Source organism: Saccopteryx leptura, chromosome 4 (genome assembly GCF_036850995.1).
Source record: "Saccopteryx leptura isolate mSacLep1 chromosome 4, mSacLep1_pri_phased_curated, whole genome shotgun sequence".
In the NCBI taxonomy this organism is placed as follows: domain Eukaryota; kingdom Metazoa; phylum Chordata; class Mammalia; order Chiroptera; family Emballonuridae; genus Saccopteryx; species Saccopteryx leptura.
This window is the reverse complement of record NC_089506.1, coordinates 180,000,078-180,018,826: the sequence shown is the minus strand read 5'-3', so window position 1 is coordinate 180,018,826 and position 18,749 is coordinate 180,000,078. Positions and strand designations below refer to the sequence as shown.

At 36.3% G+C, this 18,749-nt stretch overlaps 1 protein-coding gene across 2 annotated transcripts in view; it reads right to left on the bottom strand.

The window, feature by feature from the left end:
* SRFBP1 (serum response factor binding protein 1) overlaps positions 1–18,749 on the bottom strand; it is a 91,203-nt gene that overhangs the window by 63,048 nt on the left and 9,406 nt on the right. For both annotated transcript variants that reach the window (XM_066382086.1, XM_066382087.1), the window contains exons 2-3: positions 13,056–13,144; positions 11,370–11,442 (exon numbers count right to left, since the gene is read on the bottom strand). In XM_066382086.1, coding sequence (XP_066238183.1) covers positions 11,370–11,442; positions 13,056–13,144 — 162 coding nt within the window. The remainder of the gene's footprint in view (positions 1–11,369; positions 11,443–13,055; positions 13,145–18,749) is intronic.

Below are 18,749 nucleotides of genomic sequence, written 5' to 3'. Positions count from 1 at the left end.
GTGATGGACATCTACCCCAAGATGGCCCTAGAACTTGAGTCAATGTATGCTCTTCCCACGAACAGAAGCATGAAGATTTCGGAGCTAATGTTGCCACCATATGGTGATCCTGAGCATACCTAAGGAATGAAAGCTGTTTGGAGTCATAGAGAAGGGGAGTGAGAGAGAGCAGAATGGGCAGAACAGGGGAACATGAAGAAAAGCAGAAATGAAGCACAAAATGGAGCTAAAAAGATCAGGAAAGAAATACAAACAGTAATATTTGAGTTTCTGAGATATCTCAAGGTCCTGATTCTCATCCCTGCTGAGATTAAAATTCAGTGCTTGCCCTTAGGCTTCATAAGAAACTCCACAATCTTTTTTTTTTTTTGTATTTTTCTGAAGCTGGAAACGGGGAGAGACAGTCAGACAGACTCCCGCATGCGCCCGACCGGGATCCACCTGGCACGCCCACCAGGGGCGACGCTCTGCCCACCAGGGGGCGATGCTCTGCCCCTCCGGGGCGTTGCTCTGTTGAGACCAGAGCCACTCTAGCGCCTGGGGCAGAGGCCAAGGAGCCATCCCCAGCGCCCGGGCCATCTTTGCTCCAATGGAGCCTCGGCTGCGGGAGGGGAAGAGAGAGACAGAGAGGAAGGAGGGGGAGGGGTGGAGAAGCAAATGGGCGCTTCTCCTGTGTGCCCTGGCCGGGAATCAAACCCGGGTCCCCCGCACGCCAGGCCGACGCTCTACCGCTGAGCCAACCGGCCAGGGCAGAAACTCCACAATCTTAACCATGCTTTTTAACTCAGATCAGTTAATCACGTAAAATATTGAGTTTTTGGTGCATCTGAAACCCTAATGTTGTTGAACATAAGAGTATAGTTCTTATAGGAAAGATCTACATCAGAGAGAGATTATAAAGTGTCCAGAATGAAAGTAGCCATGTTAGAGAGTATAAAATGAGAAGATAAAGAAAGAACTTAGGGGCCCTGGATGGTTTGCTCAGTGAATAGAGCATCCACCGGGCATGTGGATGTTCTGGGTTCGATTCCTGGCCAGGGCACACAGGAGAAGCAATCATCTGCTTCACCCTTCTCTCTCCTCTCTCTCTCTTCTCCTCCCACAGTAATAGCTCGATAGACTGAAGTGTACTGAGGATGGCTCCGTGGAGCCTCCACATCAGGCACTAAAAATAGCTCGGTTGCAATCATGGCTCAAGATGGTCAGAGCATTGGCCCCAGACCGGGGTCACCAGGTGGATTCTGGTCAGGGCACATGCGGGAGTCTGTCTATCGCCCCTCCTCTCACTTGGAAAAAAAAGAAGAAAAAAAGAACTTAGGGGGAACAATAGCATATTGGGGGGTCAGTGTCAGAATTTTATTCAAGAAAACTGATGAACAGACAAAGAGATAAACTGAGTGGGTTGCTGAGGTGATGGGAAGTGAGGATATCAATATCACAGTGGCTATGCTATTAGAGGTAAAGATGCTATCCTGTTGAGAAGGGGAAAGGAAGAAACCAGGAGGCAGTTAAAGGATGATAGTGGATGATATAGTATAAATATAAGTTACATAAGTTTATTGACTGACAAACATCCAGAGGAACAGAGTTTAAAGCTTAAGTGAAATAACGCATAAGTAATAAAGGAAGAAAAGGAAAGGAACATAGCACATTAACAGAGACTGGCCCAAAATAGGAAAAGAAGCAACTTTTCCAAGGAACCAATAAGAACAAAATATCAGTCTGGCATGACATTGTGAAAAAACACAGACCGATAAAAAGTTTTAGAAAGTTTCAATGTATATCATTTTTTAAAATACCAAATTGTATCTGTCTTTTTATTAAGGCAAAGATAATTATCATATCTTAAGAAAATCATTATTATCATAAAAGGTTAGCTATCTAAAGGAGAAACATCTAGAAAGGTCCTTACCATAAGTATTTAAGTCATATAAGTATTACTACAACATGTAGAAACATGTCAATCCCTACTTTGGTTATTAAAATGTAAATTCCTACTTCAAACAAAAATTCTATTTCAGTATGAGGCTAAAAAGCCTACCTTTTAGCTCAAGGTTGAAAGAGCAAGATAACAAAGGTAGTCAATTCCAAGCTAATAGAGAATAAAGAATAGGGCATGGAAGCAAATGACTTTATTTATTTATTTTTGTGTGTGGTGACAGAAACAGAGAGTCAGAAAGAGGGATAGATAGGGACAGACAGACAGGAAGGGAGAGAGATGAGAAGCATCAATTCTTTGTTGCGGCACCTTAGTTGTTCATTGATTGCTTTCTCACATGTGCCTTGACCTGGAGGCTACAGCAGAGCGAGTAACCCCTTGCTCAAGCCAGCGACCTTGGGCTCAAGCTGGTGAGCCTTGCCCAAACCAGATGAGCCCATGCTCAAGTGGCGACCTCGGAGTCTTGAACCTGGGTCCTCCACATCCATCCCAGTCCGACACTCTATCCACTGTGCCACCGCCTGCTCAGGCACAAATGACTTTATTTTTTAAGAGACAGAAAAGGGGGAGAGATACACAGAGAAACAGGCACAGAGATAGAGATACAAAAGGAAAGAGATAAGAAGCATCAACAGCACTTTATTTTTTAGTTGCAGCACTTTAGTTGTTCATTGATTCCTTCTCATACGTGTCTTGATGATGGGTGTCGGGGGAGGGGGGGACTGGCACTCCAGCTGAGCCAGCGACCTTGGGCTCAAGCCAGAAACCTTGGGCTCAAGCCAGTGACCTTTGGGCTCAAGTCAGCTATCATGGGGTCATGTTTATGATCTCACGCTCAAGCTGGATGAGCCTGTGCTCAAACCGGCAACCTCAAGATTTTGAATCTGGGACCTCAGTGGCCCAGGTTGATTCTCTATCCACTGCACAACCACTGGTCAGGCAGGAGCCAATGACTTTTTAAAAGATAATCTACTTAATCATATTCATTTTATGGATGAAGAAACTAAAGCCTACACAGATCAAAATTCATAACCATAATTATATATACCTAAATTTTAAGAATTAAGACCCAGTTTTCTAGTTTTCAAGTCATACTCATTCTACCTTTTTTTCTTTCAGCCTATGGGCAGCAGTGCTAGATGGAAAGATTGTATGTTTTAATAAAAAAGCAGGCCAACATATCTAAAGAAAAACTCTACTCTGTTCCAACTTCTCTGAAGACTTTCCAAACAATTAACCCAGTTCATAATCAGAGTTTTGTAGCTTAAAAATTTTAACTGTCAAGTACTGAAACAGCTTTATTCAATTTTCAAACTATCAGTAGCTATTCTCTTATTATCTTTGTGGATTAATAATATCATTCATTTCTTTCCCAATATTCACAAAGCACAGATTTGTGACTAATTTATATACAAAACTTTCTCATTTTCACATTCAACTACATTCTAATCCAAGATCTATGTTAAAAAATTAATATGATTTTAAACTATTGTAGAAAATTAAAATAGCAACACACATTAAGATTTTCAAAATTCTTAGAATATAAAAACTCACTACTTAACATGCACATACCACTACAATGAACATATATATAATAAATTCTTCTTTCTATATTTTTGATGTACAATGAATATTATGTTAAGAGGGGTGTTTTATAATCTATTTTACTTTAAAATTCTTTAAATTCTCTACATAAAAGTATACCTACTTTATAAGAGTGACACATCTCTATTTGTATAAAAAATATTAAATAAACATATAAAATAAAAATAGGTAATTCAAGATACATAATCCCTTTCCTTATTTTCTCTACATTAAGTTTATAACTTATAATTTAGTGATTTCTTTCTTTTTTATACAGAGATAGAGTCAGAGAGAGGAATAGACAGGGACAGACAAACAGGAATGGAGAGATGAGAAGCATCAATCAGTTTTTCGTTGCACGTTGCGACACCTTAGTTGTTCATTGATTGCTTTCTCATATGTGCCTTGACCGCGGGCCTTCAGCAGACTGAGTACCCCTTGCTCAAACCAGCGACCTTAGGTCCAAGCTGGTGAGCTTTTGCTCAAACCAGATGAGCCCGTGCTCAAGCTGGTGGTCTAGGGGGTCTCGAACCTGGGTCCTCCACATCCCAGTCCAATGCTCTATCTACTGCGCCACCGCCTGGTCAGGCTAATTTAGTGATTTCTAGAAAAAAAAAATTCTTAAAGGTGGAAATGCTCAGTAATTTTAACATGTTGCCAAATATCTGTGTAAAAAGGGAATAACAATTTTCATGCCCACCAACAATGAGTAACACTGACTGACCATGTAGCGACTACCACTCCAACAGATATTTTCTGATCTCATTTTTGTACAATAGCCATTAAACTTTACATTGTTCAGTCAATCAATTTATCTATGCTGTAAGTTATCTATTTTATAAAGTGTCCACCAGTAGAGATATGACCAGAAACTATAGTAAGATAAAACCAAACAAGGAGAGAAAAAGGTAGAAAAAATGTGATAGGACAAGTAGAAGTTTAAAAAAAATTAAATAGTCACACAGAACTACTATCATTGGTGTCTGCACTGTCCAAACTCTTCTGAAGTGTGCTATTTATCTCCCTCTTGGTAAAACATTAGACTGAGTTAAAAGTTTTTATTGGGGATCTTTAAAGCTACCAAAGGTTTCAAAAAATTATTAATTGCCTGGTTTCTATAATAACATTAGAGAAAAATAATCTAAGTAAAGAGTACAGATTTATAGAAGGGACTTAGAAGTCACCCTGTAGTCACAGAAGACCATGACTCAGGAAGTCTGTCAAGGAGTGCGGGACATAAACGAGAAACATTAGGTCTCTCCCGCACTCGGACCAGTTTGCAGATTCCAGGTTTCAGGCCTAAGGAATTAAAACTATGAAAACCATTTCAGACTTTCAAGATTTCAATGTCTTTTTATAGATAAATAGAATGGGGAGGCCCAAGCTGGCTGGGTCAGTGGAGAGAGCATCGTCCAGGTGCTCCAAGGTCAGGGAGTTAGATCCCCAGTCAGGGCACATAACAGAAATAACCAATGAATCCATTAAATGGAACAACTGAGTGGCAAAGAGTTTATGCTTCTCTCTCTTTTTCTTTCTCTCTCTCATTCAGATACAGGGTGATGACGGGGAAAGGAGAGAAGGCATACTTAGGGTCACATAAATAAGAACAGAAACATTTTTCGTTTTAACAGCACAGCTCTGCCAAGTAGGCTAGACCACAGGAAAACTACAACTTGAAAAACTTATCAATAATTATGATCTAATAAACGAGTTTATACTTTGAAATTAATATTGCTAATTTTAAAACAAGAGCAACAACATCAACAAAACATCTAGTTCATCACTCCTTTCTGGAATAGTCTTTTCACTTGGTTTCCTAGATACTTTCGGTTCTTTTCCACCTTCACTGGCTATACTCTCTGTCTCACTTACTTATCCCATGTCTGTCAGACCTACATTTACGGGGCCTGTGGTGCTTCGTACTTTTCTTAGCTACTTAGTTACTTCCAACTTTGGCTGCTTCCATTTCTGGATGAGAGACTAGTAGACATTAGGTTCCTTCCCTGTCCACCCCACCCCATACACACACCCCAAAAAACCAAAACACCAAGCTATAAATCCTAGACATAGAACCAAAAGTCTCACTGGAAAGTAAAGGAGAGTAAATGGAAGAAGGCAGACTGACCAGGAGTCTAAGCTCACGAAGAATAAAGATGGGAAGCTATACAAATAAGTCACCGTCTCCTCACACGGTGGCCTTGGGCCGACTATACAGTCTGCATGGTTCAGGAGCAGTGGTAGCAGAACCTGATGAAACAACCTTATCCGGTGAGAGAGCAGGGGAAACCCAGAAGGGAACGAACCATATAAGGAGTCCCTAAACCTGAACACTCATGTATAAAAGCAGATTCAATGCAGCTCACAGAAAGACAAAAGGCCTGAATTGAGGCTGGAGTCCAAAAAAAATTTTTTTAATTGAATTTATTGGGATGGCATTGGTTAATGAAATTATGTACGCTTCAGACATACTATTCTATAATATCTCCTCTGTATATTGTATTGTGTGTTCACCACCCCATGTCAAGTCTCCTGCTATGACTATTTACCCCCCTTTAACCTCCTCTAATCCACCCCTTTCCCTCGGGTAATGCCACATTGTTGTTTGTGTCTGTTTGTTTGTTTTTCGCTTAATCCTATCACCCTTTCCACCCTGCCCTGCAACCCCCCCCCCCCCAACAACTGTCAGTCTGTTCTCTATCAAGTTTGAAGTTAAAGCCAAACCCAAAAATTAACCGCTCACTGGTCACTGGACAAAAATAACCAAACTCACAATCTCTATTAATTAACCTTCATAATGTACAAAATACAATACAAAATTTACCCATCATACGGAGAAACAAGAAATAGAAATATTTTGCCTCTCCACTGGAAAAATGGTTATCAGCACTATTGTCGATAATGCTTTTTAAAAAAATCCTCTCTAATTAAAATTGTATCAGGGGAATAAAAATCCCAGAGTACCCTGCAGGGTAGTTTCATTGGTGAGAGCTTCGTCCTGAAGCACAGAGGCTGCCAGTTTGATCCCAGGTCAGGGCACCTATAGCCACAGACCCATGTACCTCTCTCTCTCTTTCTCTCTCCCTTCTTTTCTCTCTCTCTACTAGTAAATAAATATTTTTTAAAAATTTAGGTTAAAAAAATCCCAGCAGGGAAATAAAAACCATTAACTGATTAAGCCATAGAGTATCAGTCACAGGGGTGAAAGATATTCAGAGTCTCAAAATTATCATCTCACAGATTACATAATAATCACAGAAAAGGTGCCTTTAAAATGGAGAAATCTGGCAAGCAAGATCTAAATCAAGTAATTAGAACTCAATATCACCAGAAAAGGGACACACTAGATGTGATACTATGTATCATTATTCTATTGTAGCACTATAATTTTTCTCTGGGTTTAAAATATATATTTTCCAAAACACTGGAGGGAAACACAAACAAAAGAGGAGGAAAAAGCTGAAGGAAGACTATTACAAATCAGAGAGGGAAGAATTCAAACAGCTGTTCTGGGATGGGATCGCTTCCTTTACCAGGATGAAACTTGGGACAAGTAGGTGGTGATGGAGTATAATCTGCTTGTCAATATGTTGATAACGGGCCTTTCCGGTAAACAGGCTAATGATTTCTGTTAGAAGGAAAATCCTTATCTGAGGAATGCTCTCAGCAGGATGTCCCTTGTTAAGGAAGCTTACAGTAAATAAGCCCAGAATCTAAGGATTTCTAAAGCATGGCACACTGGAAAATATTGTGCAAGCTACACAACCCTGGGGTACACAATGGAAAAGTTTCAAACTCTAAACGCTCTCTGCTATGAGGTAATAAGTAGACTTCCTATTTAGAGAGCTCATCTACTCTGGGCCAGAGTACATGTCTGATGTAGAAAGGAAGGACCTGTGGAATCATGCAGAGTCCAGCTCTCTCCTTGCTTCACCTGTGCCTTCTGAATGCAGGTGTCCTTGAAACTATCAGTAAAGGTGGATTCTAAGTAATACCTCTAATATGTGAATCTGATTTGACAATATGCTTCTTGGTATTAGCTTACAAATAAAAGATGAAACTCAAAAATAATTATAATTTAACAATACTATTAATACTAATACTTTAATAGAATAAGTGAATTAAATGTTAATTTGACACAATTAATTAATATAGTATACTTACACTATAAATGAAACATATTTTTTACCATATGGTAAACTTCTTTTTTAAGCACTCATATAAAAACACCTAACAAAATCATAGTGTGTAAAATTACAGAGGAAAAAAACTCGATAAAAATTTAAAAGTATATAACCAGAAACATGACAAAATTTTAATTTATATAATAAATCTACAACCCAAGGGGTATGCAACCTAGAACCCTTCTAAACATGTCCTCTGAAATAAGATTATCCTTTATAGATTTGTGGTGAAATAAAATTCAAAAGATTTGATATGGCTATTATGTTACTTTGATGTGTTCTTTTACATAACACCTCTATAGATCATAATCTACACCACTTTCCTATTTGTGATCCACTAACAACCATTAAGCAAGAGACAAGTCAAGCCAAACAGCTAATGCAAGCTTAAAGGATGCTGTTAATAATAGAGACTGGAGCATGTAAAATTAGAAAAGAATGAAACAAAAGGAGAGTTTTAAAATAAAGAGTAGCAGGTAGAGCAAGGTCTCACAGAATAATATTCAAGTTTTCAATGTATAGAAATATTCAATATAGGGAAAAGTAATGGCCTCAGAGAGAAGAAAGTAAAATGAAAAACAGCAGATAAAGTTAACTGGGTATATGTGTTTGGCTATGAGGAATTGAAGAATATGAAAACATACTGCACACCTACTCGGGCCCCTTTTTCCTAGATGGCCAGTATCATGTTTATTATATTGTCTCATCCAATCACTAGAAGAGTATAGATGTATTTCAGAAGTTCTGGTTTTACTAAAGCAGTACAGCACAGTGGCCAAGGTCACTAGCTTTATAACCCTAACAACTATTTGACCCTGAGCTAGTTGCTTAACTTCTCTAAGCCTTCGTTTCCTATTCTGTAAGATAGGAATAATGATACTTACCCTCATGACATAGTGAATGTAAAGTACATCCAGGATAAATAAGGCATATTTTACCTTACTGCAAATTCTTTAAACCCTCAGACAAAAAAAAACCCAACAAAACAGCAAATACAGTGTCTGACAGATAGTATGCTCAGTAAAAGCCAGTTATATTAACTTCTTTATTGAGGAAGAGATTTCTTGTATATTTAGATCAATTTCATTATCTGCCTTAATTTTACTATATCCTTCTCTAGCTAAATAAGTTAGGGATCTGTAAAAGTTGATCAGCTACTTTAATTTTTAGGAGAAAAAGAAACTGTTCAGAAGCCAGAATTCGTACCAGTATCTGAGTTAAAAGTAGGAATACTATTAGAAAAAGCAACAGAGTTGGTATTTATACATTATAGTGTATAAAATTGGAACCTATGATTTCATAGTATCATAAAGATCAGCCCCCCCCCCCTTTCTCTTGGCCAGAAAAAACAAACTCCCATTTCCAAAAATATCTCAGGTTTTCTCCTTGAGGAAGTCATCTTGCAACAAAATACCCTATTATCATAGAAAGAAAGTATAGGACAGTATGTCATGAACAAGACTATAAAAATGTAGTGGTATATGAGCCAAGGAAAAAAATTCATCTGGAAAAACGAATAGAGGTTTTTCTTCAAATGTAATTGAGACTGTGAGTTTTCTGTTTTGTGACTATTTCTTTGATACTCCCATATACATGATAAGTAGTTCTTTAAGAAATTACAAATGACCTTTCACTTAAAAAGATGCTCTATGTATTTGCTTCTTTTAGAAAAGTAGACCAATTTCATAAGAATCATAAGTGAGGAATAAAATTTCACACATAAGAAAAGCAAACATAGTCTTACTCTTTTTTTCTGGTTTTATTTAAATTTAATCCAACTTTTAAACAGCATTACAAAAAAAGCTAAATTCACAGCATCCAATTTATATCACCAGACCAACCTAACCACTGCCATTAATTCAAGGAACATATACATATATATAAAAATGTATATTATATATGTTATATATAATATACATAATATTAATTTTATGAATTACAAAACTATATATAGGCTATGCATTTTAGCTTTCTATGAGGCAACAATTCCATAGTGGTCTTATATAATCACACACACACACACACACACACACACACAAACTCCTATAAATATGACACAGTAATGTTGTAAACCTATAGAACTTTATCACTGAGTCTGATTTTTTATTGATGAGATATAAGAATAAAATAAAACAAATTTCACATAGAGATCAAATAGGACAACTTTTCTTTATGATTAAGTTTAAATTAAATCCATTATTGAGAATTAAAGAAGGGAAGTATATATTTCAAAAATTGATAAATATAAAAAAAATTTAATAAATATCTTTTGTTTTCAGAGTCTTCATACATGGCACATAGGCCCATTATATATAATATAATGCATTCTTTTCATGAAAAAATAAAATCATCAATTATATAGCAGCTTAAAGCCTTTAAATAATATAGGACAACAACACTGACTATTCAGAAGAAATTACAGGGAAAAATTTAGATAAGGAATGTAATGATTCAGTAAAGACCTTTGTTAAAGTGAAAGAGACAAACGGATATATAATAACTTCCTCTCAGGATTATCCTAAAAACAAAGCTCTCTAAAGATTTTATTTCTCATAGGAATTTCATGAGGAAAAAAGTATATGAAAAAGCCTAAATGATATGTAATCCAAAGTGACACAAATGAAAATCAAGAGGTAAATACAGAGTAATTTCATCAAATGATTGGACAAAAGGGGACTAAAAATTTAGAAAACATACATCAAATGAATTTCATAAATTTTGCAGTCCTATAAATAAAAACAACTCCACAAAAAAACAGTAAAACAACAAAAAAAAACACCTCACACCAAAAAAAAAGCATGCCCTATATCTGTTTCTACTCAGATTAACTATGATAAGTAACTCTGACCTATAAAACACTTTATCACCCCTTCAAAATGAGAAAATGGTGAGAAACTATGATAATCAAACTCAATTAAAATTTTTTAGAGAATTCAATCATTTTTGTATGTATCTTAAAATTTGAAAGTTATACCAAAATGCAAAATGACCCTGCAATTAAGATAATTACTAGTACCAAATGTTGTTTTTAAGTTCTACAATAAAACAGTCTCCCAGACATTTAATAGTATGTCATTTGGTAAATGAAAGTTTCCACAAAGTAAGAGGCAGCAAGAAGACCTAAAATTTATGCTAGTGAAGAGTCTGGCTGAACGAAACAAAAATATGGATCATTTTGGTCCAACACTAATTTTATTTCGAGTTACTACAGAGCTGAATAAAATGCAGACACCACCACACAAAAATTTATTAAGTTGGCAATAGGCAAAGCATGATGTCAGCCACCAATAGCACCATCCACATTACCAAATAGTATGAACACTTTAATTCTTGAACGTAACTTAGATTTCATGCCTAAAATTACAGTAAAAATAAAAACCTGAGGCATGAGGCATTATTAAACATAGATGAGTTTAGTTTGGCATAGTTTTGACTCAAATTAGTCCAGTACTTTTAACAAGTTCAGTAAAAAAAAATAAAAGAAAAATGCAAGTTTAAACATATTAGTTTTCTAAATGTGCTACATTCTTTCCCAAACAGACCCATAAAATAAATCTTAGTCAACTTGCAATAATATTCAAATAAGTGACACAATACACACACAAAATGCACACTGAGATGACACCCAAAAGCACACATATATACACACCCACACAAGTCCTTACCTTCATGGCGTGAATTTCTTCAAGCAATCGTTGTGCTCGTCTTTGGTTTTTCAACAGTGCATCTTCAGTACCCCTGAAAAAATTACATTATAATATGTAGCCAGGGAAAGTATTTATTATAGACTCATATCATAATAAAAAGTCTCTTCATTTCTTTTAGAAAAGCATAAAAAATATTTAAATACAAACACTGCCTTCCCCCTCAACACATAACCCAATTCTTTCAATAAACCCAAGTTTTTGCCAGAAATAAACATTGCCCTAGGATGATATCAATGATTATTACCACTGATAGACAGTATACCTTCGAATTCCTTAATGGGAAGCACAAATAACATTTTTTAATTAATTGGTTAAGATTACATTATATTTAATGTAAGTTCCATAAGCTATAATTAAAGGTTGGATATAATTTTATTTTATTAAATGAAATTTTGTTTTCTGGAATTAAAAGAATACATAAAGATGTTAAATATTTGATTATATCAGAGAGGAAGGCCATCATCTGAAACACTTATGAAGGAAAACAAAAAACATTAATCAGGAACAAAACACATGTGAAGACTGTAAGTACTCATGCTTAAAGCATAAGAACCATAAATAACATACTTTTATCTAATACCAGTGACACTGAAAATACAAAATATTATTTTTCAAAAAATTAGATGGAACTCAATTTTTTTGTTTTTGGAACAAAATGTTTTAAAAAACACTTCCAAAAGTACTGAAGATTTCAAATTAATTATCAATTCAAAAAATAAAATGATACAAAATCTTTAAAACTGATTCAAGGTATTACTAGATCTGCTAAACTATATCAACATCTTAAAATTTCTTTTTTTTTTTAAGAAAATATTTTATTTATTGCTTTTTAGAGGGGGGGAGGAGCATAAAGCATCAATTCATAGTAGCTACTTCCTGTATGTGCCTTGACAGGGCAAGCTCAGGGATTCCAACTGGTGACCTCAGCATTTCTGTTCAACACTTTATCCCCTGTGCCACTACAGGTCAGGCTAAAATAACTTCTAATAACTTAAAACATATATATAACCTCAAAGGACTTTCATTTTGAAAATGACCAAAAGGAGCCTTTAAAAAATACTGAAGAATTCATTATTTATTTTAATCAAGTAAGGTCTAAACTAGGAGTAGTCAACCTTTTTATACCTACCGCCCACTTTTGTATCTCTGTTAGTAGTAAAATTTTCTAACTGCCCACCGGTTACACAGTAATGGTGATTTATAAAGTAGGGAAGTAACTTTACTTTATAAAATTTATAAAGCAGAGTTATAGCAAGTTAAAGCATATAATAATAATTACTTGCCAAGTACTTTATGTAGAATTTTTGCTAAGTCTGGCAGAATAAATCTTTATAAAACAACTTACTATAGTTAAATCTATCTTTTTATTTATACTTTGGTTGCTCCGGTACTGCCCACCATGAAAGCTGGAACGCCCACTAGTGGGCGGTAGGGACCAGGTTGACTACCACTGGTCTAAACCATGTAAAGACGTGCTGACACAGCACATTTAATCTCACTTAGATTCTCTCTAACTATAAACAAAGTACTGTATGAGTAAGATATTTAATTATTCCTCTAGGTCCCACCCTCAAATTTTGTAAATATTTAATAAAAACAACTTTTGATATTTTATTAGTCATAATACTGCTTTAAATGACTAACTTTTTTGACTTCAGTCTGCCAACACTCCTGACAAGTTTTCGGATAACCAAAACTCGAATTCTCTTCACTTCTTTTCTCATCTTCACAACCTTTGAAGAATAAAGTCAAAATTAGAAAGGCTATTAATTCAAGAGGAAACATATGTTTTTCTTTCTCTTTTTTAAATTTTATTTAGAAAATTAAATTTGACAGGGTGATTGATCCATAAGAGTACACAGGTTTCAGGTAAATATTTCTATAGCATTTGAAGTGTTAACTATGTTGTATATCCATCACCCAAAGTCAGATCATTTTCCTTCTATTTGTCCCTCTTTACACCCTTCCCCCACCCCTTTCCCACAACCTCCTCCCCCAGTAACCACTTCACTTTTATCTATGTCCATGAGCCTGTTGTGTATCCCAACTATGTGTAAAATCATCCAGTTTTTAGCTTTTTCTAATTTACTTATTTCATTCAGTATAATGTTTTCAAGGTTCATCCAGGTTGTCGTAAATGTCACTATGTCATCATTTCTTATGGCTGAGTAGTATTCCATTATAGTATATACATATGTACCACATCTTCTTTATCCAATCCTCTATCAAGAGAAACTTTGGTTGTTTCTATGTCTTGGTCACTGTGAACAACGCTGCGATGAACACGGGGCTGCATGTGTCTTTATGTACCAATGTTTTCGAGTTTTGGGGGTAGATACCCAGTAGAGGGATTGCTGGGTCATATGGTAGTTCTATTCTTAATTTTTTGAGGAACCACCATACTTTCTTCCATAATGGTTGTACTAATTTGCATACCCAACAGCAGTGAATGAGGGTTCCTTTTTCTCCACAGCCTCTCCAACACTTATTACCTGTCTTATTGATAATAGCCAGTCTAACAGGTGTGAGGTGGTAACTCATTGTAGTTTTGATTTGCAGAAACATAGTTTATTTTGAGTCTTAATATTACAGACTAAGTCTACCATTTTAATGAAATTTTTGTTTATATTCATAGTTTGATGAAATCAAATTTCTTCCATTAACAGTAAAAAAATAAAGGAATACATCAACATTTTAAAAATATGTATGAGGACTTAAGAGAAACAAGTTGTTTTTTTAAAAAAAGCTATAACATTCTCAATGATCAGTATTTTAATATTATACTTGCTATGTCTTGCTTGGTTTGAAACTTAACAAAATGTGTGTACCCTGAGATCAGAAACTATCATGTTAATCTCTGAATCCTTGTGGTTTAAAACAGAGCTTCACCCATAATGGTGGAAATTAAACTTACTGAATGAGTGTACTAACAAAAGCAAATGCATGAATGTGATTATATTTATTTATAGAGTACCTCTTGCATTTATTTTTAACAACAAATTATTTGAGGCATAACTTTAAATGAAATGTCAAAACACAAGCGCACGTTGTGTGCATGGGCATACGTGCACAAACACACATGCTTTAAATCATCCCAATGGAGATCAATACTGAATTCTAAGAACAAAACAACAAAAATAGAATGGCCAAGAAATGAAAATAGTCTAATGATAAAGGACTATACGCTCTATCTCAGGGGTTGGGAACCTTTTTGGCTGAGAGAGCCATGAACGCCACATATTTTAAGATGTAATTCTGTGAGACCCATACACGACCCGTGTACCTAACGCATTATCCAATAAAAATTAGGTGTTGTCCCGGAGGACAGCTGTGATTGGCTCCAGCCACCCGGAACCATGAACATAAGCGGTAGGAAATGAATGGATTGTAATACATGAGAATGTTTTATATTTTTAATGTTATTATTTTTTTTATTAAAGATTTGTCTGTGAGCCAGATGCAGCCATCAAAAGAGCCACATCTGGCTTGTGAGCTATAGGTTTCCGACCCCTGCTCTATCTAGTAGTACTTAGTACAATGGGATGTTATCATTTTGAGGTTGTTTTGTCTATCATTATTAGGAGCCATACATCTTATATTCCTCCTGGAATGTCCTTTTTCTCCTCCTCCACTTTAGGAACTACATGAAATTCAGTTTAGATATAATCATTCCTGTGAAATCTTCAATGATTTATTCAGTTAGAGAAAACCACTTCATCCTTGGGTTCCCAATATATTTTATAGGTAGACTCTATTTCAGTGTACTGTCATTAATCACTGTGGCTTTCTTTTTCGATGGTCTCTGAACTCCCAGAGGACTTGCAATATTTCCATAGTGCTTTCTGTGGCTTGCAAGACTGCCTAGCACACACAATCCTACAAATTCTTCTTGCCATAATAACATCAAAATCATCCTATTTCTTCAAGGCTCTTACATTTGGCCGCAATACCTTCTCTTATTTATCATGTATATCATTTACCCCCCTGCTCCCAGGTCCACCCTGTATTCCATTGAAGAGATTGACAATCAACTTAGAATTTCTCTCCACCCTGTAACCAATCTGGGTGATGCAGATCCGTATGATAACTCACCCAATATGACCCCTTTTTTGACTTCCTCTTTTCTAATGACCTAATCTATTCCATCTCAGTCACCCACTTCTATGGTCACACTGTAGTCCTTTAAGTACCATCACTTATAACCATTCCGTTTCTAAAACAATCTATTCAAATAATCCACAAGATTACAGCTTCTATCAGCTTGCTGGTTCAACTCTACCCACCACAATCACCTCTGACTTCACTGGGATCAGCAACTCATTGACCCCTATAATTTCAAATGGTTAGTCCTTTGCTTTTAATTTTCCTCCTTTTATCTAGTTTAGGTACATGGTCAACATCTGTCAATACCTTAAACTCTCCTATCAATCCCTCTAGTTAATCTTGAATGAAAATAACATTCCGAGTTACTTATCACAGCATCCCAATAGGCCGGTAATACCTGATACATTCCATCCACTATTAATTTATCATAACTAACCTCAAATGGGCTCCTACGTTTCCTAGCAATCCTACATATTTTTTGGGTCAATTCATTCCACAATTTTTAAATTTTTGTCTGCTTTCCTGATATATCTGATGTTCCTCTTAATTTTCTTTTAATTCCACTGAGAAAATAAACATCAGATGGGAACCATCATCTTTCTACCACCATTAATACGTATTTACTTGTATCACCCACCTTCTTCTATTAATAAAGTTACAATGTAAGAAGTAATCTTAGGCCCTGGTCAGTTGGCTCAGTGGTAGAGTGTCAGCCTGGCATGTGGAAGTCCTGGGTTCAATTCCCAGTCAGGGCACACAGGAGAAGTGCCCATCTGCTTCTCTACCCTTCCCCATCTCACTTCTCTCTTTCTCTCTCTCTTCTCCTCCCCTCCTGTAGCCATGGCTCGATTAGAGTAAGTTGGCCCCAGGAACCAAGGATGGCTTGATGGCCTCAGCTATAGGCGCTAAAAAATGGCTCCAGCTGCAACAGACCAAGAGCCCCAGATGGGCAGAGGACTGCCCTCTAGTGGGCTTGCCAGGTGGATCTCAGTTGGGGCACATGTGGGAGTCTGTCTCTGTCTCCTCTCCTCTCACTAAATAAAGAGAAATAATCTCACACATATCTAAGGTTAATCTTCTAAAAACTATTTTGGATACCGTCCTTTCTACCATCTTAGAACCTTTACAATACATAATCCCTGCTCTCTAGCATTGCCAATCTCTTAAAAGGATGTTTCCCACTGATTTTTATAATGCTTAAGTTATTTTCATTAAAGACAGAACAAACCAAACATCCTCACTACAAAGTCCACAGGAGCACCCTCTGTTTTAAAGTGCGTCATAGCCCAGCTTTTAGAGATGTTCAAACTCACAATTTCCATTTGTACATACCACATAATTTCAGTCTGTGGAATTAGTTTGTGGTGTCCAAGATATCAATGATTTCTACATGTCCCTAAATCCAACAGGAGTTTTTCAGACTTTATTATACTTGAAATCTCAGTGACACCTGACAGTATTGACCACTTCCTCCTTCATTTTTTCCTTGGTTTCCATGACACATGACAATACTCTCCTGGTTTTCCTTTTGCCTCTCTAGCCACTACATTTTGGTCTTCTCTGAAAGCACATCCACCTCTAATCATAACTAACCTTAAATGTTAGCATTCAAAGGATAGTCCTAAGCCCGTTCCACTTTTCACCATACACTTTTTAGCCCTAAGTCAGTGGTTCTCAACCTGTGGGTCGCGACCCCGGTGGGGGTCGAACGACCAAAACACAGGGGTTGCCTAAATACATATAAATATGTATTTTCCGATGGCTTTAGGTGACCCCTGTGTTTGCAACCCCTGTGTTTTGGTCGTTCGACCCCCGCCAGGGTCGCAGCCCACAGGTTGAGAACCGCTGCCCTAAGTGATCTTATGTGTGCATATTGTTTTAATTTGCCACCTAAACAAAGATGATTCAAAATTTTCTTCCTTCAGCTGAGATCTCTTTAGGCTCCAGACCCAAAAGTACAACTACTTGACAGTTCCTTTGGGGTATGCTTAAACTCACTTCCATCTCACACTTCAACCCATGTTCTTCACTCCCAACTACATAGATCTCTTTTTTGGTGTTCTATGTTTCAAGGAATGAAACAATCTTCTCAGTTATAAACTTGGGGCTCATTATGGATAGCTCTCATTTCTAAATCCCTCACAATAAATCTATTACCAAGTCCTGCTAATTTTATTGCCTAATTATCTCTCAAGTTGGACCACCTTTTTTTTCTATCTTAATGTCCTAGCTCTCTTGGTTGAGTTACTGGTAACAACTGGTTTATCTAAATCCTCCTTGCCCCTCTTCTGTTATCCGTAACTAAGTTAGAATACAATTTTATCCTTTTTACTGAAATGATTGCAGTATTATTTACAATAACCAGGATGTGGAAACAGCCCAAGTGTTCATCAATACTACATGAATGGATAAAAAAGCTATGGTATATTTACACAATGGAATACTATGTGGTGATAAAAATGAAGGAAATCTTACCCTTTATGAGAGCATGGATGGACCTGGACAGTATTATGCTAAGCAAAATAAGCCAGTCAGAGAAAGACAAGTTCTATATAATGTCACTCATATGTGGAATCTAATGGACAAAATGAACTGACAAGCAAAACAGAGTCAGAGAAGCGTAGAGAGCAGGATACATTTTTAATATACAGGTGTCATGTCACACCTTTAACTCTCTCCAGTGGATTCCAATTGTTCTTAGATTGGCCACATGGGCCCTTTTCCAGTCTTTTGTCCTTACTATGTTCACATCTATCACCAAGTCTTTACACCTGCTGTTTCCCCTGGTAGGGATGCCCCTTCTTCCCATGTTAGCTTATTAACATTTACCCTTCTGATTTTGGCCCAATTGTCATTTCTCAGTCAAGTCTTTTTTGGCCTCCCTGAGGTGTGAAAATTCAATTATAGGCAATTATAGGCATTTAGAGTGCTTACAGAATTTACCATGAACATTATTTTATGTTTAATACTTTAATTTTAGTAGGATTATATTTTAGTAGGATTATATGTAATGTCTCTTTCTCCCAATAAGTCATAAATTCAATGAAAGTCAAGTGTCTTGCTCTATTCAACACTGTGTCTTAACATCTATTTAGCGGATGATATACAGTTAAATGTGTTCAATAAATATTTGTTAAATAAATGATGAGAAAGGCAGCAATACTCACTTGTTCATCCACACTTATTTAAAAATTAATTTACTTCTGGCTTATAAAAAATAGACATCTTTTTCTC